Below are 23,439 nucleotides of genomic sequence, written 5' to 3'. Positions count from 1 at the left end.
TTGGGCTGCGGCCCAGGGGTTGGAGACCCCTGACTCATAGCACTCTCTGAGCAGTTTACAAAGTCAGCATGTTACCCCCCAACAATCTGGATCTTAATTAATTTCTTTTTCCAGTTCAGGATGCAAGCAGTTTATTGTTATTTTAACTTCCGGTTACAGAGTTCATATCACTATCATCATCATCATCATCATCATCATCACCACCACCATCACTTTGGGAGGTTCAGTAGACTGGAGGGAAAGACAGACAAGAGACAGACATACTGGCCCAAAGCCATACTAAAAGCAAATGAAGAAGAGTTACAGGAACTGGGTATGTCTAGTCCAATGAGAAGAAAGACGAGGGGGACATGGCAGCAGTGTTCCAATTTTTGAGGCGCTTCCGCAAAGATGAGAGGTGGGGTGAAACAATTTTCCAAAGCACCAAAAGGCAAGACAAGAAAGAATGGAAGGAAACTAACCAAGGAGGGAAGCAGCCTAGAACTAAGGAGAAATGTCCTAATGGTGGGAGCAATTAACCAGTGGAACAACTTGCCTTTAGAAGTTGTGGGTGCTCCATCACTGGAGGCTTTCAAAAAGAAATTGGACATCCATTTGTCCAGAATGGTGTAGGGCCTCCTACTCAAACAGGAGGTTGGACTAGAAGACCTCCAAGATCCCTTCCAACCCTATTATTCTATGTTCTACATCCATTCAGGGAGTTTTTCTGGTTGAAAACAGCCAAGAATCTGAGATTCCAGGTTCCAGCAACCACATCCTCCTCCTTCCTCCTCCTCCTCTTCCTCCACACATGGTTTTCAACACACTTCTTCTCTAGCCAGCATTGATAAGCCACTTTAGGAAATTATTTCTACAGAGTTGGTATTCTACCGATTCGGACCAATTCCTCTGAACCGGTAGCGGAAATCGCAGGTGGCCCTGCCCACTTGACCTGGCTCTATGGCATCCCATTTAGTCCTTTTTTTCACCAAAAACGCTTGCGCGGAAGGGTGCACGCTCACATTTGCAAACCGGTAGGGAAGGGAAGTGTATACCACCCCTGATGCATAGCCAGAGAGCAATGTTTCCAGCTGATGTAAGGTATTCTTTCCTCGGTTAGAGAGAGAAAAGGCAGACCATGTAACTGAAAGCAGACTCTTGAACCCTGGAGTCGGACACAGCCAAGGGTTATTATTTGTATACTCAACGCAAAACTTTGTTTGCCTTTAACAGACAAAGAAAGTCACTTACCAATCATTGGTTGGGAATCAAGTTATAATAATTGTACTTGACTAGAAAATTGGGTGTTAGTTACACTCTTCATCACAAGATTTGCCAGAGGCATTCTCCGCCATTCAAGCTAGGCAGCATTCCATCGACTTTGTATAAACAAATATGTCCAGGGGTTTCGGATCCTACCAACAGTGGTAACCAGGGCCTGTTCACAACACAATGCGCTTTTTGTCTTTGGGGATCTCTTTTCGATCTCATGCAGGCAAATGTTATTTATCTTATGTCAATGCACTCGCTGCATTATTTCCTGGGTTTGGGATGACTTAAAAATAATGTGAACATTTGCTCTCCCCTTGGTTTCTGCTGCCTCCAGTGACAGCAGAAGTATTTTTAAGGCTGGCATTTTGCTCTCTTAAATAGAAAGGGAAATTGTTTCCCTCTAAATATTAAGAGCTGGCTAGAAAAAGAAAGTTTAAATGTTAACTGGACTGTGTCAAATTTTTCAGTAAAGCCTGGTTGGTTTCCCCCCCCCTTTTTTTTATTACTAAAACTGCAACAGAAATTCAACTGAAAAACATACCACAGAAGTGTAATATGTATCAAACACACCAAAACAGGGCAAACTTTCCAAAGTTTGCCAGGTCAAGGAAGATATAAATACAGAAAGGTTTCTTTCAGTCAACAAACAAATGAAATGTTTACTCAAGCGAGAACTTACATTTGTTTCGCCTGCCTAATAACAACTGTCTGAGGACTAAAATCACCAGGAAGAGCAACAAACACAATTATTTAAATACATCAGACGCCAGAACCAGTGGAGGCAGGGGACTGATAACAGTGAAGGGAGAAGAGAAACTTTAGAAAAGTTGAATAATTTATTTGCATCTGTTTTCAGAAACTGTACACAAACTCCTATCCTTGACTAGAGATAAACAGAATAATAATAATTAAAAAAAAAGATGCAAGCAACAATTGAAAAGAAAGTATTAAAAATGTATCAATAGATAACTTGGCAAAATATCTGGTTTTTTTAAAGAAAGGCTCAAAGGTGAAACAGTTGGCAATAATAATAATAATAATAATAATAATAATAATAATAATAATAGCATCTGGGTGACAGATTAAATGGATGGTATGCCTTTTTGAATGTTCAGTTAACTGAGTTTCACATTTAATGAATAAAGTATAATAATAATAGCTGGATGACAGATTAAATGGATGGGAAACCAAAGCTTTGCATGGCAGCACTTGAGAAATATTGAAGGAAAATGGGATGACAATTTGACATGGGCATGGCTTAAGAGAGGAACCCTCAAGAAAGAAACAGAAGGTTTAATACTTGCTGCTCAAGAACTAATTACATTACAAACTAATGCCATGAAAGCGAAGATACAAAAATTGCTCAAACTGACTACAAAGCTAAACATGATTGAGTTGCTAAATTAATCCACTGGTCATTATGTAAAAAATACGCCCTAGCTGTATCCAAAAAGTCGTGGGTGGGATCGTAAAGTGGAAAAAGATACCGAAAATGAGAAGGTGAAGATCTTGTGGGATTTTCAAATACAGACGGATCGTCATTTGGAACGCAACACGCCAGATATCACGGTTGTTGAGGGCCAAAGCGTACAATTTATTGATATCGCTGTACTAGGAGATGCCAGAGTCAAAGAAAAAGAACTGGGGGAAAAAATCACAAAATATCACAACCTGGCCATCGAAACTACACAGCTATGAATGAAATATGTGACAGTGATACCCATTGTCATCGGGGCACTTGACACCATGTCCAAGAATTTTACACAGTACATCAAGAAATTGCAACTTCCTGCAATAATATCAGCGGAACTGCAAAAAACTTTGGAACATCGTACATCTTAAGAAGGTATTTGGTTGATACCTAGGACGGTTCCACCACAAAACCGCGGAGGACAAAATCGCGCTCGACGAAAGCGCGCATTTGACGTCATCACAGCGCGACAAAAACATCGCGCTGTGATCGAAAAATGTTAAAAAAAGTGAAAACCTTACCCTAACCCCCCCCAAACCTAACCCTAACCCTAACCCTTAACCTAACCCTAAATCTAACCCTAAACCTAACCGTTAACGTAACGCTAAACCTAACGCTAACCCTTAACCTAACGCTAAACGTAACCCTAACACTCTAAACCTAACCCTAACCCTTAACCTAACCCTAACCCTAACCCTTACCTTTATGTGAATCGGCTTGCTTTAATTTTAATTTTATTTAAATTTTTAATTTTTTTCGGCGCGCTGTGATGACGTCACATGCACGCTTTCGTTGAGCACGATTTTGTTCTCCGCGCTTTTGACGGGTCACGACCTAGGATGCTGGCAGCAACCCATATCAACTCTCGGAGTCAGTCAATGGTATTTGGGATGCATTTTTGAATGTTCAGTTGACTGAATTTCATGTTTAATGAATAAAGTATAAATGTTACCAGATCAATGTAACTCCATTTTGTAAGATAAGGAGAAATGCAGGAAAGTAAAAACCCATTTGGCTTACATTTCTTCCATGTTAGGTTGGTGGTAATAGGATAACATACACTGTATTGCCAAAAGTGTTCGCTCACCTGCCTTTACTCGCATATGAACTTAGCAATAGCAGTTAGACTTATATACCGCTTCATAGGGCTTTCAGCCCTCTCTAAGCGGTTTACAGCGTCAGCATATTGCCCCCACAGTCTGGGTCCTCATTTCACCCACCTCGGAAGGATGGAAGGTTGAGTCAACCTTGAGCCGGTGAGATTTGAACCGCTGAACTGCAGATAACAGTCAGCTGAAGTGGCCTGCAGTACTGCACCCTAACCACTGCACCACCTCGGCTCATAGGGTTCAATATGACGTCGTTCCACCCTTTGCAGCTATAACAGCTTCAACTCTTCTGGGAAGGCTGTCCACAAGGTTTAGGAGTGTGTTTATGGGAATGTTTGACCATTCTTCCAGAAGCGCATTTGTGAGGTCACACACTGATGTTGGACGAGTTTACGTGGCCTACCACTTCGTGGCTGAATTGCTGTCGTTCCCAAACACTTCCACGTTCTTATAATACAGCTGACAGTTGACTGTGGAATATTTAGGAGCGAGGAAATTTCATGACTGGATTTGTTGCACAGGTGGCATCCTATCGCAGTTCCACGCTGGAATTCACTGAGCTCCTGAGAGCAACCCATTCTTTCACAAATGTTTGTAAAAACAGTCTGCATGCCTAGGTACTTGATTTTATACACCTGTGGCTATGGAAGTGATCGGAACATCTGGTTCTGATTATTTGGATGGGTGAGCGAATACTTTTGGCAATATAGTGTAGCAAATGATAAGGCTCATGAAAGAAACATTATTCTGAAGGACCATTTAGGTTGCGCTGGGCAACTGATTCACAGGAGCCTGGCAAGCTCCCTTCATGGTGGGAAGTAAACCTGATCAGTTAAGACAGAATCTCAAGAGTTATTTCAATCTTTTGGATGTGGCATCGTCTCATGCTGATTCTACTGGGCCAGTGACTTCAGCCAACAACAACAACAAGAGCCAAGGTGGCTCAGTGGTTAAATGCAGCACTGCAGGCTACTGCTAGATCAGCAGGTCAGCGGTTCAAATCTCACCGGCTCAGGGTTGACTCAGCCTTCCATCCTTCCGAGGTGGGTAAAATGAGGACCCAGATTGTTGGGGGCAATATGCTGACTCTCTGTAAACCGCTTAGAGAGACCTGAAAGGCCTATGAAGCGGTATATAAGTCTACTGCTATTGCTATTGCTATAACAACAAAATCACAACACAATACAATGTGCTGCAGCTGATGAAAGAGTCTGTGCCATCTTAGCTAAGATCTGTAGATCTCAAGATGGCAGCAGGTGTTATTTGCAATCTATAATGCCCTGCTTGGACTATAGTACTGTGTGCCATTTTGGGTTCCAAGATAGAAAAAGATACAAGGAAGACACTGCAGTCCTGGAATCAGAGCAGCTCAAGCTTTCAAAGATAGCGAAGGGTTTGGAGTCTAAATCCTATGGAGAATGGTCAGCTTCACTTTGAAGGGACCCCTGGAAAGAAGGGATAGAAGTCTTCAGGATTCAGTGCCCAAGGAGAAGGTGAGAAGCAATTCTGGAAGTTTTAGAGAGAGGGAGGGTGGAGGAGAGAGGGAAAGGGAAGGAAGGACAGAGAGAGAGTGAAAGCGGGAGGGAGACAAGGAAGAGGGATGGGAAAAGGGGAGGGAGAGGAAAAGGGGGAGAGAGAGGAAAAGGGGAAGGGAGGGGAAAAGAGGAGAAAAGGGAGAGGGAGAAAGGAGAGAGAGAGCGGGAAAGTTAAGGGGAAAGAGAGAGAACGGAGAGAGAGACGGGGAGGGAGAGAAAGGGAAAGGGGGAGAGAGGGGAGGAGAGCTTGAGGGAGCAAAAGGGTGATGGAGATGGGGGAAGAGAGGGAGAGACGTGGGAGGGAAGGAAGGACAGAGAGAGAGGGAAAGGGGGAGGGAGACAAGGAAAAGAGAGAGATGGGAAAAGGGGAGGGAGGGAAGGGAGAGGAAAAAGGGGAGAGAGGGGAAAAGGGAGAGGGAGAAAGGGGAGAGAGAGGGGGAAAGGGAAGGGGAGATAACGGGGAGAGAGACGGGGAGGGAGAGCTTGAGGGAGCAAAAGGGTGATGGAGAGGGGGGAAGAGAGGGAGAGAGAGACGAGGGAAGAAAGGAAAGACAGAGAAAGAGTGAGGGAAAGGAGGAGGGAGAGGGAGAGAGAGAGGGGACAGAGAAGAGGGAGAAAAGAAAAAGGGGGAGGTAGAAAAGGGGGAGGGAGAGAGAGAGCATGAGAGAGAGGAAAGGGGGATAGGGAGGGGGAACAGAGGAAGAGATGGGGAGGGAAGGAGAGAGAGGAAAAGTGGGAGGGAGAGAGGGAAGGAGGAAAAGTGGGAGGGAGGAGAGGGAGAGAGGGAAAGAAAGAGGGAGGGAGGGAGAGAGAGACCCAAACTGAAATTAGAAGGATTAACCATTAAAGTCTTCCTCCTGGGGGTTCATCACTGGACATTTTCAAACAAATGAATCGACTGAAGAAACCTCCCTGATTCTTTGAATCCTGCAATGTTTATTGCTCTATTCTCAAAAGAAAGCGAAACGTTTAAAATAGGGGCTCTTGGAAAAAGGTAAAAAGGGGTTGTTGTTTTTGTACACAGTACAATTCCCGTAGATTTGACATGTCCACACACACATTCAAACAAAACAGAAGATTTCCATGTGGGTTTCTGTTCCCACCCAGCGGTTCCAGCCTCTCATGGAAGTTGCTTCACTGTTGTGTTGCCACTGATAATCTCATGAAAACCTTATGACATGCATGAAAACGATTAATCAACCCTCTCACCCCTTGCCAACTCCTTAAGGGAAAAGGTCTTGCTTCATAGCGAGGCCCGTTGTGGCATTTCCAAAGCTTGGCTGGGGATCCATCTTTTTTTTACCGCCGCTTTTCATGGGAATAATGACACCGTAACCTTTTCCGTCTGGGAGAGAAGAGGGAGCACCAAGAACAGAGACCTGGGGGAGACTGAACAATGCTGCTGTGGCCAAGAGGTGGAGCTCTCGCCTCCCAATCAGGAAGTTGTGAGTTCGATCCTAGGTAGAGGCAGATGTAGGGTCTCCTGGTTGGACAGGGGGTTGGACTAGATGACCTGAAAGGTCCCTTCCAACTCATTTGCTAATGTGGGGAGAGGGAGAGAGTGGGCAGTGAACAACTGGGAAGCCGGGCACAATCTTGGAAAATTCACAGCTGCAGTGCCCATCCGGGACCTTCCTTGGGGGTGGAGCTTAGAAGGTCTATGGTTCGAGCAAGGGAGCATGAAAGTTGCAGTCCAATAAATAACCAGCTTAGTTTGCTTGTTCTACTACCATGTATTCATTTATTAGACATTTTGTTTTTAGGTCTCATGAGCCAGGGATGGGCTTCTGGGAGTTCGCAGGGGTTTGGGAGAACCTCTAGCTAAGATTCTGTGCATTTCAGAGAACCCCAAATCCAACTCCTGGCTGGCCCCGCCCCACCCACCCCTCCCAGGTGTCCCCATACGGCCCGTTTTTGATACAGGTAAGTGCAGGGCACGCACGGAGGCTTGGGGAGGGCAAAAAACGGGCCGACCGAAAGTTCAGGAAGGCCGGAAATGGGCCCATTTCTGGCTTCCAGAGGGCCTCCGGGGCTAGGGAGGCCATTTTCGTCCTCCCGGAGGCTCAAGAAAAGGCTTCGGAGCGCAGGGAGGGCAAAAATGCCCCCCATCCCTGCCATAGTGCAGGAGGCCAACTGGACCACACCCACCATGGCCACGCCCACCCAGCAACCGGGCAGAGAACCCCCTTGCTAAAATTTTTGTATTTTTGCACACCCACCCCTGCTCTCATCCCCAACAGCACTTTCTCCTAGTTGTGTCTTCGCAACAGTTCACAATAAGCAGCACTAAGATCGACGCATTCTCAGAAAGCCCCTGTCTTCCCTTTATTTGCACAAAACCTTCCTCTTTTTTTTCAAAAGCTGCGCTCAAGGAATGGAGAAGGCACTTACTGTTCCAATAGCTGGTCGTATTTGCTCAATGCATCTTTTTCAGCTATCACCGCTCTTTCCTTTTCACTCACAGCATTATCTCTCGCTTCTCTCAGGTTTCTGAAATAATAATAATAATAATAAAAAATGAAACAAAAAGGATTGCACAATCAACATTCCTTTTATTCTTAAGTATTTGCTCAAGAGCGATGGTGCGAGTTTTGTGTTTCTGGTTCCAACATGCCATAATTTGATCTTGAAAGAAGAGTTTGTTTTTCCCCTCCACCTCTCTTTCCCCCATCTCACACAACCCCTCCCCCCCCAGCTTCTTATTGCCACGTTTTTGGTCCACATCCAGAACATGCTTCTCAAAACATACCTACCAATTCAGTCTTTCTCTGACGATACACACGCACATCGAAAAGGAAGGGGGGAAAGGGAGAAAAACCAACATTGATTTGCCCAACTAGAGAAACTTCGGTGTTTTGAATACTCAAGCATCAAACTTTGTGCTGAATCTGCCTATTATCTGCTGAATAGAACCGAGGTGGCGCAGTGGTTAGAGTGCAGTACTGCAGGCCACTTCAGCTGACTGCTAACTGCAGTTCGGCAGTTCAAATCTCACCGGCTCAAGGTTGACTCAGCCTTCCATCCTTCCGAGGTGGGTAAAATGAGGACCCAGACTGTGGGGGCGATATGCTGACATTGTAAACCGCTTAGAGAGGGCTGAAAGCCCTATGAAGCGGTATATAAGTTGAACTGCTATTGAAGTGACACAGAGAGGTTGGCTGGGTTGAGTGAGGTTGGACCAAGGCTGACTCCCATTTTATGGCTGAAAGTGGTCTTGAATTGGCACTTCCTAGTCTTAGTTCAACCACTTAGTGCCGTGATGGTGAACCAATGGCATGTGTGCCAGAGTTGGCACGCAGTGCCCTCTCTGTGGGCATACGCACCATCGCCAGCTGGTCTTTGCAAGCACCGGAGTGGTGGAAAATGGCCTGAAAAGTGGCCAAAAAACGGACCGTTTTTGGGGCTGTTTTCCATGCCATTTTCCATGGTGTTTCCAGGCCATCTGGGCCATTTTCAGGCTGTTTTTGGACCCTTTTCAAGCCATTTTCAGGCCATTTCTGCCCCTCCCCCAAAAACAGTCCAAACAGTGGCTTGAAGATGGCCAAAAAATGGCCAAAAAACAGGCATGGACATGCTGGCCAGCTGGTTTTCAGGTTACGGCGTTCTAGCGCGCACACATGTACAGATGTTCCAGTTTGCGCACTCCGTGCCGAAAAGATTCACCATCACTGTCTTAGTGGGGTTTTTTTCTAAATGTTGTAGAACGGGCAACTTACAGCGGCAAAAGAGACCCTGCTAAAAAGCCCCCTTTCTGAGGACCATAGCAATAGCAATAGCAATAGCAGTTAGACTTATATACTGCTTCATAGGGCTTTCAGCCCTCTCTAAGCGGTTTACACAGTCAGCATATCGCCCCCACAGTCTGGGTCCTGATTTCACCCACCTCAGAAGGATGGAAGGCTGAGTCAACCTTGAGCCGGTGAGATTTGAACAGCCGAACTGCAGAACTGCAGTCAGCTGAAGTGGCTGCAGTACTGCACTCTAACCACTGCGCCACCTCGGCTCTGGGTCGAGCGACATTAAAATTGTCAGCAGGACGGCCTGTTCTTCTGTTCAACTAACGCGGGGCCTTCCCAAGGCTGTTGGTGGAGTTGCTCCAGCCACAGCCGCCCAGATGACAGGATCAAAGGCCAAGAAATCTCATTCAACCGAAGAATGCAGGCATTATTCTGCTCTGAGTAAGGTGTTGTTGCCCTGAGTGATGTTGACACACAGGTAAATTGGAGGCGGCTGATGCAGACGGAAAAAATGCCCCAACTGATCAAGCTTGGCAACCTGAAGGAAGGTAAGCAAGAGGACAGTGGATTTCTAAAGGCGTCCAAATCTCCCTTGTGCTAAAAATATCTCTTTCCCAGCCACCACCCTTGCTGCCTTGGCCTCCTCCTCCCTCCTCCTTGCGTAGTTTGAGACTTCGGTTAAATTACCTGGACTGCGTTTTGTGGAAGGAAATTGCGAACGTGAAATTTGTGTCACCCAGTTTCTACTCATTTAAAGAAGAGGCCCTTCACTGCGGTTTGGTTGGCAGAGATCCCACATTCAAAATTAATTCCTCTTGATCAATTAAAAACTATCTCGTTTTCCCCAAAATAAGACCTCCGTGGATAATAAGCCCAATCGAGCTTTTGAGTGCATGCGCTAAAATAAGCCCTCCCCTGAAAATAAGCCCTCCTCTGAAAATATTGCAATATAACAGCAGCCATGAGGTGACCACGCTCGCTGCCTCCTTCACCTCAAAAATAATAAGACCTCCGCGAAAATAAGGCCAAGTGCTTATTTCAGGAGTCAAAAGAAAATAACCTGTCTTATTTTTGGGGAAACACGGTAGCAACTTTAAAGCCAAATCAGAGACTTCCTTTAGTTACAAGCTTCTGTAGTTGACAGCCTTAGGCTCCAAATCACTTTTTTTTTTTTTTGACAAGAATCCTTTCCCCTGCTGGATATTTTCCATTCACCCTCCTTTTCATGCCACATGGCACTGCAGTGGGCATACACCAAATGGGTTCATCTCTCCATGGTCTTAGTCCTGCCCTCAAACCTGCAACAGCCTTGCAAGGCGGAGCTAAGTTCAATTTAAAGATGTTATCAATTTTGTATTCTTTTTTCAAATATATTTTAGACTCCTTTTGTTAAAGATTTATACCGTGTATGGGTTCTGGGAAGTCAGGGGAGGGAAGGTTGGGGGAGGTTGGGGGAGAGGGTGGGAGGGAGGGATGAATATTAGGCTTGATGAGGGGTGTTAGATTTTAAAGTAATATGATTGCACATGTATACTGTCTTCTCTTATTTTTTTCTTTAAAACTAAGATATGTTAAGTATATTGATATGGAAGCATAAATACCATCAACGTAGAATGGAGTTTGCTCAGAAGCTGAAATACACCATGTGAATGAGAGGAAGAGTGGGAAGCAGAGGAGAGAAGAAAGATAGGAAGAGAGGGATAGGAGAGAGGGTAAGGGGGGAAGATGAGGAGGATAAGGAGGAGTGGAATGAGGAGAGAGGAGAAGGAGAAAGGAAGGGGAAGTAGAGTAGAAAAGGATGATGGAGGGAAGAACGGAGGTAAGGAGGGGGAGGAGAGAGGCAGAAGAAAGTGATGTATGGAGAGCAGAAGAGCCAATAATTGGTTTAGGTTTTTTTTCCCCCAGGAGTTGATGGCAAGATGAACTGATGTAATTATTAATTAATACAATATGATATTGGCTATGTAATAGTATACATGTGATTATATGTTATGTAAATGGAAAATAAAAAAGTATTTAAAAAAAAACCCTGCAACAGCCTTTGCGGTCTTTCTTGCCACAGTTGTTAAGCGAATCACCACGGTTGTTAAGTGACTCTGATTTTGCTTGTCCAAAGGTCGGAAAAGGGGATCACGTGATCCTGGGGACGCTGTAACCGTCATAAATATGAGTCAGTTGCCATGCGGTCTGAATTTTGATCATGTGACTGTGGGGGGAATGCTACAACAGTCGTAAGAGTGAAAAACGGTCATAAGTCACTTAATTTTTTTCAGTGCCATTGCGACTTTGGATGGTCACTGAATGAACTTTTTGTAAGCTGAGGGTTACCTGTAGTAAGAAAATTAATATCCCAAATTACCAGTTTTTGGTTGGGGCAGAGTTTGGAAAGGAGGAAAAAACTTTGGAAAGGAGGAAAAAAGCAATTTGAAAAAAATAATAATTCCATGAGTATCAAAAATAAAATTATCCAAAGCACCAGAAGGCAGGATAAGAAATAATGGAGGGAAATAATCAAGGATACAAACAACTTAGAACTGAGGAGAAATTTCTTGACAGTGAGAAAAAAATCAGTCAGTGGAATGACTTGCTTCCAGAAGTTGTGAATGCTCCAACACTGGAAGTTTTTAAGAAAAGATTGGATAACTGTTTGCAAATAGGGTTTCCTGCCTGAGCAGGAGGTTGGATTAGAAGACCTCCAAGGTCCTTTCCAACTTTGTTATTCTGTTCTGTTCTAAAAACTGGGAAAGGTTTCCCTTGTCATTCCTGTAGGTCTCCCCCTCAATGCAAATAGCACAAGGGATAAAATACATAACTGGAAGTTGTGTGTAGTTGGTGCCAATTCAGTGGAGTAGATGTAGATTTGCTTGTTCCAAGGTCATCTTAATATTAATTCTTGATCTATTTCAAGTTTATTTATAGCTCAAGTTACCTTAGGCTTGAGGTAAGTACCTCAGGCTTGAAGTAAGTACCTCAGGTTTGAGGTAAGTACCTCAGGCTTGAAGTAAGTACCTCAGGTTTGAGGTAAGTACCTCAGGCTTGAGGTAAGTACAGTACCTCAGGCTTGAGGTACTGTCTGGCTTAAGACAGGACCCAGCAACCAAAACATGTGAATCAGACCAGAAAATGGTAGTGAGAAGCACACGCGTTGGCATTTCCATTGAGAGGGTCTAACTTGGTGTCAAAGCCTACATTTCTTGCTACAACCTGAGCCCAAAGGCATGTTATCCTTGGAGAAAGCACAACCCTCAATCTGCTTAAGGATAGAGAAGGAAGGAAGCTCTTTGCCCCTCAAGGCAAGGATGATGAGCTATAATTATTTTTATTGAGAAACGGGCTGCCATCACACGTTAGGCATTATACAGCTAAGCTGGCTAAGCTTCCACCAAAACCATCCTCAGATGATGATAACAAGCCACGTGTATCTTCTCTCAGGATCAATTTCTTTCCTTTTGGCTATTTTTCTCTTGTTTACGCTGTTTCTTCTTCAGAAGCAGCTCTACGACTAACAACAACAACAACAACAACAAACAGAATCAAATAGAATCAAAATCACGCGAAGGAGTATTAGTAATACTTTATAAAGCCTTAGGAAGACCACACACGGAATACTGAATCCGGTTATGGTCACCACACTACAAAAAAAGATGTTGAAGCTCTGGAAAAAGTGCAAAGAGGAGCAACTAAGATGATTGCAACTAAGATGTTTAAAACAAAAAAAAAGCACCTTTGGGACAACCGTGACCTGGAAGACAGAGAATCTCCATGGACGACTCCAGCCCATGCTTAGCTAGCTTGTTCCTCAGGCCTGCTATACTTCCACGTTTTGCCAAGATGCCAAGTTTAAGTGCATAAGGCTCTTCCTTTGAACCCTGAACCCAGAAGTGGTCCTCATTCCCGATCGATCCCCCCCCCCCCCCAAATAGCCCTACTGCCCTGCCCAAAAATCCCCTGTCAAAACCCGACATCAGTCAGAATCAATCAGAATATCAATCAGAAGACCAAGTAAGATGATTAAAGGCCGGGAGACCAAAACATACGAAGAACGGTTGGAGGACTTGATTAGTCTAGAGAAAAAAAAAAGGAGGGGGGATGGACATGATAGCAGTATTCCATATTTGAGAGGCTGCCACAAAGAAGAGGGGTACAACTTATTTTACAAAGCACCAGAAGGCAGGACAAGAAACAATGGATGGAAACTAATCAAAGAGAGAAGCAGCCTGGAATTAAGGAGGAACTTCCTAACAGTGAGGACAATTAGCCAGGGGAACAGCTTGCCTTTAGAGGTCGTGAGTGCCCCATCATTGGAAGTTTTTAAGAAGAGACTGGGCAGCCACTTGTCTGGGGGTTGGACTAGAAGACCTTCAAGGTCCCTTACAGCTTTATTCTGATTGAATTGAATTGAGCTGACCTTCAGTAGAATCAGCCCATCTCATCCCCAGCCAATGGCTTTTCAGTTGAACGGCAATGATTTGGCAAGTAAGATGATTAAGCAAGATGGGTCAAACTGCCTCTTCCTTCATGCCTCATATTTGCAATGTATGAGATATTCAAGTCCTGTGATCTGATGGTTGGACTGTCCCAAATCGGATTTCAAAGCTATCACAAGCTTATCGCAATTAACCAACGATGAACTCCGTGTCAGGGGTAGGTCTACAGGAGCAAAATGTATTTTAGCTGCAATTGGCGTTGGTTACAAGAGGAATTTCAGGTGGTCCTCAACTGGTTCCACCACAAATCCGCGGTAGACTAAAGCGCGCTCGACGAAAGCGCGTACGTGACATCATCACAGCGCGACGAAAACGGCACGCTGTGAGCGGTAAATTTAAAATTAACGCGAAAACCTTACCCTAACCCCCCCAAACCTAACCCCAAACCTAACCCTAAGCCTAACCCTTAACCTTAACCTAACCCTAAACCTAACCCTAAACCTAACGCTAACCCTTAACCTAACCCTAAACCTAACCCTAACGCTTAACGTAACCCTAACCCTAACCCTAACCCTTAACCTAACCCTAACCCTAACCCTAACCCTTACCTTTATGTGAATCGGCTTGCTTTAATTTAATTTTAATTTAATTTATTTTTAATTTTATTTGTTGCGCTGCTGATGACGTCACGTACGCGCTTTGATCGGGCGTGCTTTAGTGGACCGCGGTTTTGACGGGTCACGCCTCAACTTACAACTACAACTGAGCCCTACATGTCTGTTGCTAAGCGAGAGCGTCATTAAGTGAGGTTTGCCCCATTTTACGACTTTCCCTGCTACAGCCGACAAGCAAATCTCCACAGTTGTTAAATTAGGAACACGGCTGTTAAAAGTGAATCGGGCCTCTTCCAGTTGACTTAGGATCACGACTGCGTCAAAAATTTCTGATACTGAGCGGGACAGTTGTTAAGTGAGTTCGGCCCCATTTTACGATCTTTCTTGCCATGGTTGTAAAGCAAATCACTGCCGTTGTTCAGTTGGTAACACCGTTGTTAAGTGAACCTAGGTTTCCCCGTTGACTTTGCTTGTCCAAAAGTCACAAAAGGGGATCATGTAACTCCAAGGCACTTGCGACTGTCATAAATGTCAAGTCAGTTGCTAAGTGTCTGAATTTTGATCTGGTAGCCATGGGGATACTGTGGTCATTAAGTGTGAAAAACGGTCGGAAATCCTTTCTTTCAGTGCTGTTGTAACTTTGAATAGTGACGAAACTAACCATTGTAAGTTGAGGAATACCTGTATTTTTCCTAAGCCTAAGCAGGTGGATTCTTGGAAAAAGCATCGAGAATGAGCCACAGTGGTGCAGTGGTTAAAGGGTGGTATTGCAGGCTACATCTGCTGACTACAATTTGGCAGTTCAAATCTCACCAGGCTTCCATTCTTCTGAGTCAGTTGCCAAGCATCCAAATTTTGAACTAGTGACCATGAGGATGCTGGAATGGTCCTAAGTCCTGACTGGCTCAAGCCTTCCATCCCTCCAAGGTCATAAAATGAGGTCCCAGATTGTTGAGGGCAATACGCTGACTCTTGTAAACCGCTTAGAGAGGGCTGTAAAGCACTGTAAAGCGGTATAAAAGGCTACGTGCTATTGCTTAAAGGACAGGAGGAAAAGACAAGCAACAATTAGACATGCGAGGCTTGAAACAACCTGAGAAAATATGTCAGGCAAGCCCCTCCCCTGTTCACACAGAGATAAATTGGGAAGCACATTGAGACTTGCAAAATTCTGCACTCTGGTTGTCACCACAACAACAATAACAGAAAAAAGCAGATGCCTGAGTTACATAGAGTTGGTTTCTTAGTCTAGTCTACTTTGTACATATAAACATAAAGAATGGTTGCTGGTATGTCTAGTTTAATGAAAAGAAGGACTGGGGGAGACATGATAGCAGTGTTCCAATATCTCAAAGGCTGCCACAAAGAAGAGGAAGTCAAGCTATTCTCCAAGGTATCTGAGGGAAGGACAAGAAGCAACGGATGGAAACTAACCAAGGAGAGAAGCAACTTAGAACTAAGGACAGTAAGGACAATTAATCAGTGGAACAGCTTGCCTTCAGAAGTTGTGTGTGTCTACCATGGACCACTTTATCCTTTAAAGTGAAGACATTTTTCCCCCCAATAAAGTCACAACTAATTTATTCTATTTGATATTAGTGGGAATTCATTTAATTTCAGTTAATCAGGCTCTGTATCGTTATGTTTAAATTCACAAGATTATCTTGCCTCCAGATGTTGTGAATGCTTCCACACTGGACATTTTTAAGAAGAGATTGGACAACCATTTGTCTGAAATGGTATAGGGTTTCCTGCCTGAGCAGGGGGTTGGACTAGAGGACCTCCAAGGTCCCTCCTTCTAACTCTGTTGTTCTATTAGTACTGTAGTTGATCTGAGAGGTCTGGAGAGTTGGAGGGCAGAAGGAAGATTGCAGGCTGGTGGGGGAGACAGCAGGAGAACCTTAGAAGTTATGGATGCAAGTGTTGTAACTCGGTGCAAGTTTAAAACGCAGAAAAGGATGAAGGGCATACAGAGCAGAAGGCACGTAAGCTCGAGGACAAAAACACAGGGGAAGCGTGAATGATTCACCGACGCACCACACCCCTTCTGTCCCAACAAGGATAAAAATAAAGCATTGTTTTCAAGATTCTGAAACGTTCCTTTAAATCATCCACATTCAAGATTTGGCAGCCAAGCCATCACATCATTTTGAGATTGAGGAGGAACAGGATTTCTGCCAAACATTTCCAGAACAATATTCTTAGCCCATACTGCCTGCAAACATTTTTATATATCTGTCAAGGCTCCCTTAAAGAAACAGACCTTAAGCTTGTTTTTATGTAATGCAATACAAGTCGGAACACGGGAAGCCAAAAATTTGTTAATCTCCATGATGCAATTAGTGGTTGGCATAATTTTGCTGACTGGGAAAGGTAAATAAGGGCTAAAGGCTTCCTTGCCTATTTTAGTTCTTCACCTGCCTGAAATAATTTTAAAGCTGACATTTCTGTCGTGTTCGCGCACATCCAGTCAATGCCCAAAGCTGCGTTTGATGCACTACTCTCCGCACAATTTTTTTAGGTTTGCATTTTAATAACTCGTGACCAGTGGTGGGATTCAAATAATTTAACAACCAGTTCTCTGCCCTAATGACCAGTTGGGTAGGTGGGGTTCAGTGGTCATGTGAGTGGGTAGGTGTGGCCAACTCAACGTCATGCAGGTCAATGGGCGCTTCACCTTAGCTGTGACCATGCAATAAGGGTTAACCGGAGAGGCAGTTTCTGTAATCAGAGCAATAAAGATCAGGCTAGAAACAACGGAGAATGTTTCCTTCCTGTCTTCCTTACAGGGTTAGCCCTGTAAAGTGGGGGAAAAAACAAAATGAGATTTCTTCCAACATCCGGTTCTCCAAATTGCTTAGAAAGTTAACAACTGGTTCTCCTGAATAGGTGTGAACTGGCTGCTCGTGACCCCAATCAGCGGGATTCGTTATTATGGCAAGCTTTCTAAACAATTCTATATTCTGGGGTTTTTTAAGGCCTCCTTCACTGTGAAAAACAAAACATTTCAAAAAGGATTTCTAGAAAACAACAACTAAATAATTGTGGTTTGGTAGCCATGGAATTCTACCACAAGTATCTGAGATGCGAGTGAAGAATTCTTTATCTCTACTTTCAATTTGTATGCGAAAGACTATCTTTGGAGAAAAGAAGAGGGGTGCGTTGGATTTGAAAGGATCTCAACCTAGACTGGGCTGGTTTGAAGAGGCTGACAATTTGTCAGACTCACAGCAGACACAAAGTTCTCTCAACCACTCAAAAGGGAAACTCCAAAACCAGATTTCACTCTGGCTGGAGTTCTCCATATAAAAGAGAAAAATATTTAATTACTCTCTCTCTTTCTATTTGCTTTTAGTCGTGTGCTTTTAAACAGGGAGGAACATGGAACTTATTAAGGCCCATTTTAGATTTTCACTGAATTTTATGACAATATACCTGTGATAAGGAGAGGTGGCAGTGGCAGCAAATTGGACTTTAGGGCTGTAAATGCAATGATAAGATGTCCACAAGAGTGTTTATTCTATGGTGGCAGCTCTTCCACCAATACTTCAAGGTTGCATGTGGAAGGCCAAAGAGCTGTGGTGGCGCAGTGGTTAGAATGCAATATTGCAGGCTAACTCTGCTGAATGCCAGCAGTTTGTCAGTGTGTTGCATACATTCAAATCCAGAAAGCACAGACAGATAACTGTTTCAACAGGATTCATTAACTTCTTTATATACATAAGACTAGATGAATAAATGTGCAATACCAACAGGTGGTTCTTCCAAGTAAACACAAGGCAGGAGAGTTACAGGCAAACACAAGCAGTTAGTTTCATATCAGCAGACAAGCCCAGACAGGCTGCTAGTTTACTTCTCAGAGCAGCAGACTCAATACAGAGCTTATAGATTAGTTTCCGTTTCAATTTCTCTGCACAGACTCAGATCCCATTGGTTGACTTTGTTGTTATGCCTATTCATTGGCTGACCTTGTTCCCATGTCTCTCCCAGTCATGAATATTTTAACACAATTCGATTCTGACTGGCTCAAGGTTGACTCAGCCTTCCATCCTTCCGAAGTCAGTAAAACGAGGATCCAGATTGTTAGGGGCAATTATGCTGACTCTGTAAACCGCTCAGAGAGGGCTGTGAAGTGGTATAGAAGTCTAAGTGCTATTGCTATTCCTTAGTATGATACGTAGAAGCTCAGAGCTGGAAGGGGTTGTTGGGAGTATACTCCTAGTGTTGGATAGGCAATATAGATTCATATATAATAACAAATGGTCGATGTTGCTTTAACTGGGTGAATGTACTTATCAGCTGTAATTAACTTTACAATAAGAGGGAGTCATGAAAGCTCTCTCTCTTTCTCTGCTTGTCCTATGCTTGATGACTACTTGCCCGCTTGATGACTGGAACGTGAACTGCGACTGTAAGCAATTGTTTGTTCTTTGAATTGTGTTTAGACACACATCTACTATCACTGCTTGTAAAGCTATTGTTAGTAGTACAGCTACTTGTTTTTACTAGCAGTGTCTGAGACTCTATTTGTGTGTTTCTTCTACTAGCAACGTTCCTTCTCTCTAGCTGTACATTCCGCTGCGCTACTTTCTGTTCCCCAACGGAGGTACCCCTAACAGGGGTCACAGCTACCTTTTTGCGTCTGAGTAAGTTAAAGCAAGCCTTACTGCTTTGAAAAGAAGGCCAAGGAGGAGAATTTTGAAATCTTTACAAAGCAAGGAAAGGTTGGTAGTTAGACAAGGTATCCAACATGTGTGTACATGTGTAAGAGCACGCAAAAGCAGTTAAATAGTGTACTCTTAAATCGCCAGATTCAAAATGTGCCATTCCAATCAAGAGTGTCTACCATGTCTACACTTTCAGAGAGTTTCTCAATAATTTACCCACTGGAACGGTTAATCGAGGGAACAAACTCCAAACACTTTTTTTATTGCCATTCTGTGCAGCTCTCTTCCACTCGCTCTTATTTTCTAACGGAAGTAGCTCCTCTCTGCAGCAGCTTCAAGAGCCGAGTCCTTCGCTGGGAATCTCTGTTGCTTTATAATCACAATCACTGTGAAGACGCCCATACTGAAATGAGCGGAAGCATCGTGCCCAGTTGAACAATACCATGAAACCAATCACACACACACACACACAAAAAATCAATCTGGACAAAAATCAAAGTAACAATTCAAATCTACTCGCTGCCGTCATGGCAGGCAGCTTTCTCTTCTGAAGAAAAGTGTGGCGGAGTCATCACTTTGATGGTCCTCCATATGCTGGAGCAAATGTTGGAGGCTGGCCTGGAGGCTTGCACAACCCCTAAGGCACATGAAGGCCGACTAGAATGGGCTTTATTTGCCAAGCATACATTACAGGGGGGACATGAAAGCAGTGTTCCAGTATCCTGCCACAAAGAGGTTTCCAAGGGTGGAAACTAATCAAGGAGAGAAGCAACTTAGAACTGAAGAGAAATTCCCTGACAGTTAGAACATTAATCAGTAGAACTTGCCTCCAGAAGTTGTGAATGCCAACACTGGAAGTCTTTAAGAAGATGTTAGATAACCATTTGTCTGAAACAGTATAGGGTTTCCTGCCTCGGCAGGGGATTGGACTAGAAGACCTCCAAAGTCCCTTCTAACTCTGCTATTGTATTGTATTGTATTGTACTGTACTGTACTGTGCTGTATTGTATTGTAAGAGGGGATCAATTTATTCTCCAAAGCACTAGAGGGCAGGACAAGAAACAATGGATGGAAATTAATCCAGGAAACAAGGAACCTGGAACTGAGGAGAAACTTCCTAACAGTGAGGACAATTAACCAGTGGAACAGAAGTTGCCTTCAGTAATCATGGGCGTGGCACGACAAAACCGCGGTCCACTAAAGTGCGCCCGATTAAAGCGCGTCGCTGACGTCATCAGCGGCGCGACAACAACGACCGCGGAGAAAAAAGGGCACTTTAAAAAGCTCTTTTAAAGCAAGCCGATTCACGTAAAGGTAAGGGTTAGGTTTAGGTTTAGGGTTAGGTTAAGGGTTAGGGTTAGGTTTAAGGTTACGTTAAGCGTTAGGGTTAGGTTTAGGGTTAGCGTTAGGTTAAGGGTTAGGTTAAGGGTTAGGGTTAGGTTTAGGGGTTAATTTTAGGTTTACCGCTCACAGCGTGCTTTTTTTGTCGTGCTGTGATGACGTCAGGTACACGGTTTCGTCGAGCGCGCTTTAGTCGACCGCGGTTTTGTGGTGGAACCATCATGGGCGCTCCATCACCGGGATTTTTTAAGAAGAGTCTAGACAGTCACTTATTTGAAATGGTGTAGGTTCTCCTATTTGAGCAGGGAAGCTGGGCTAGAAGACCTCCAAGGTCCTTTCCAGCTCTATTCTGATTCTCTCCCTCCCTCTGGATCACAACATTCCCTTTCTTAAGCCTCTGATTCCTGCTGCTGCTGTTTTCTATGGACTTTTGCTTGTTTGTGCTCCTAGGCAACCAGGTTTCACCCTTGGCTTCTCCCTCATGTTAGGGGGTTGAGAAAAAAAGAAACGGGAGGGGGGGAAGCAGAAGACAAAGGTTTCTGAATGAGGAATGATGTTCTCTCTGGAACGTCATCCCCCCCCCCCAGAGATTAGAACGGCCCCCACTCTAATAATCTTCTGGAAGGTGCTGAAGACCTGGTTCTGCCAGTGGGCCTGGGGAACCCAGAGCAAGAGGGAGACCATTCAATGGCTGATGTAATCTACTGTCGCCGGGGCGGGGGGTGGGCGGGAGGTGAATTTGTTATATTGTACTGCATTAATTTATTTGATTCTTTTTGTTAGTTTGTTTTAAATGTGGTTTTATGTTCTGTAAGCCGTCTTGAGTCACACTGGGCGAATAAGCGGCAATATAAATTCAATCAATAAATAAACTAATCAAAGAGGGGAGCAACCTGGATTTAAGGAGAAACTTCCTAACGGTGAGGACAATTAGGGGGTTGAGAAAAAAAAAGGGGGTGGGGGAAGCAGAAGAGAAAGGTTTCTGAATGAGGAATGGCCCATCTCGCTAGACTGGAATAAAGATGCATGCAATATTCTCTATGGAGGTTTATGTCTAAAATCTCTCTTTTTACCAACCTGTTTTCCCGCTCATACATTTCCTTTGTAGCTGTTCGAAGCTGATCTATCTCTTGGGATGTTTTCTGCCTTAACTGTTCCAGTTCCTCATGCAGTTTGTTTTCATACTCCGTTTTGTAGTGATCCCTTAGAAAACGATTTTTAAAACGTTAAGATAAAAACAGGTCAAAATTTACAAAGAACCCTTTCTGACTTTGATAAAACTTGCTGTATGGTTAAGAGATGGTTGTTGTTGTTTTTTAAAAAAAATATTTTTTATTGATATACTTTTTAATAAACATAAAAAATTCAATATCTATATCTACAATTCATTTTGAATAACCAAAAGATAATAAACAAAGTAGTAATCATAATATGCATATCATTAATAATGTTCCCATAGTAATATTGGCAGTAGTTTTTCCATACAAGAAAAACTTTTATTATATTCTTAATCATCATCTTAATCTTTTTGGTTTCTAACCTCTGTTTCTGTTAGTTAGCCAACAAATCCCATGTTAAAAAGTAATCTGTTTCTTTTTTCCTCCTTCATTTTTAATGTTAACCTGTCCATCCATGCGCATTCTAATATTTTTTTATTACACTTTCATCTGTCGGGACCTCATCATTTTTCCATCATTGTGTAAACACTATTCTTGCTGCTGTTAACACATGTAAGATTTGATATGTATTCCCTTTATTATATTGTTCTGGTTAAATACCCAACAGAAATATTTCTGGATTGAAATCAATATGTTGCTTTATGATTTTTTTTCTAACCATGCATGTACTGTATTTTTTGGACTATAAGACGCACCTAAGTATAAGACACACCAAAATTTTTGTGAAAAATTGGGCATGCAGAGAGTTTGAGAGGCCTGCAAAGTGCTCCTGCGGGCTGTGGGGTGGTGGAAGGGAGGGGAGAGGGGGCAAAAACGGTCCGGTTTTTTTTTGCTTATTTTGCCTTCCAGAGCCCCCAGGAACACTTTGTAGGCTCCCAAACTCTCTGCACGTCCATTTTTGAAAAAATGGGATGCATAGGGATGGGGTTTTGGGAGGCCAAAAATTCTGTATGCAGTGTATTCAGTGTATAAGATGCACCCAGATTTTCACCCTCTTTTTTGGGGGAAAAAGGTGCATCTTATACTCTGAAAAATACAGTATTTTGGTCCATTTTTTTTTTTGCCTTGTTTTAGGATTTTTTCCCTCCCTGCAATTTGATTGCTGTGTTTGGCCACCCAGAATTGTGTCCTGCATGATGGGCAGCCGTATAAATCTTTTAAGCAAATAAAGGAATAAATAAATGGGCTTTGCTTCTCTTCTTACTGAAATGACGTCAGCCAGCTGAGCTTAAGAATAATTAAAATGGCAGAAGAACTGAGGAGTTTTCTTTCTAGGTTGTTGCAACATTGCTATTACTACTTAAATTACACACACACACACACACACACACACACACACCTTCTCAGATAAATGAATATCAATGCTAATAGCACTGCTTAACACTGTAGATAATCCTATAATGGTTCGCTACCCCTGATGTAAAGAAATCACAGGATCAGAAAAGTCTTTTTTTTTTAAAAAAAAAATCAGGTTTGATTACATTACCCACTTTTTAAGACCTGACAGTAAACTACCTTGGCTAATAAGTTCCAATTTAATTATCAGGCTTAATCCCTGCATGTGTCCTTCCTCTTGCGAATAATAGAAAAACGGTTATGACATCAGTCGGTTCTTTTGCATTAAAAAAGGAAACCAAAGGGAAATCTGGTCAGAAACTAATCGTAATTTACACACATCTCCATTATCTTTGAATAATCCAACAGTTGCCATTGTTTTCTCTGGCTGAGTTTTCCCAACCTCGTGTTGGTGGATTACCATAATCCGCTATATTTTAAGAATTATAGCTGCAAACTATTGGGTACAAAGGAGCTGGTAAGGATTCTGGTGGAACCTCAAAAGTGCTCCCCCTCCCACTCAAGAGGCAACGGAACTCTTTTATTCCTCAAAGGAGGAGAAGAACTAAGTTGATCAAAGGCCTGGAGACTAAACCATATGACAAAAGGCTGCAGGTTTTGGGTCTGGCTAATCTAAAGAAAAGAAGAATCACGGGTGACGACATAGCAGTATTTCAGTATTTGAGGGGCTGTCACAAAGAAGAGGGGGTCAAATTATTCTCCAAAGCACCAGAGGGCAGGAGAAGAAACCATGGTTGGAAATGGTTGAATTCT

General features: G+C 43.4%; 1 protein-coding gene across 1 annotated transcript in view; it reads right to left on the bottom strand.

Moving 5' to 3' along the window:
• PIBF1 (progesterone immunomodulatory binding factor 1) overlaps positions 1–23,439 on the bottom strand; it is a 105,473-nt gene that overhangs the window by 60,461 nt on the left and 21,573 nt on the right. Inside the window, exons 9-10 of the mRNA XM_087726312.1 lie at positions 21,230–21,355; positions 7,758–7,856 (exon numbers count right to left, since the gene is read on the bottom strand). Coding sequence (XP_087582438.1) covers positions 7,758–7,856; positions 21,230–21,355 — 225 coding nt within the window. The remainder of the gene's footprint in view (positions 1–7,757; positions 7,857–21,229; positions 21,356–23,439) is intronic.

The sequence above is a fragment of the Thamnophis sirtalis genome, unplaced genomic scaffold (genome assembly GCF_051295495.1).
Source record: "Thamnophis sirtalis isolate CommonGarterSnake01/CBP01778 unplaced genomic scaffold, rThaSir2_p1.2 scaffold_12, whole genome shotgun sequence".
Lineage (NCBI taxonomy): Eukaryota > Metazoa > Chordata > Lepidosauria > Squamata > Natricidae > Thamnophis > Thamnophis sirtalis.
Note: the sequence above shows the minus strand (reverse complement) of the source record. Positions and strands in the feature narration are given on the sequence as shown.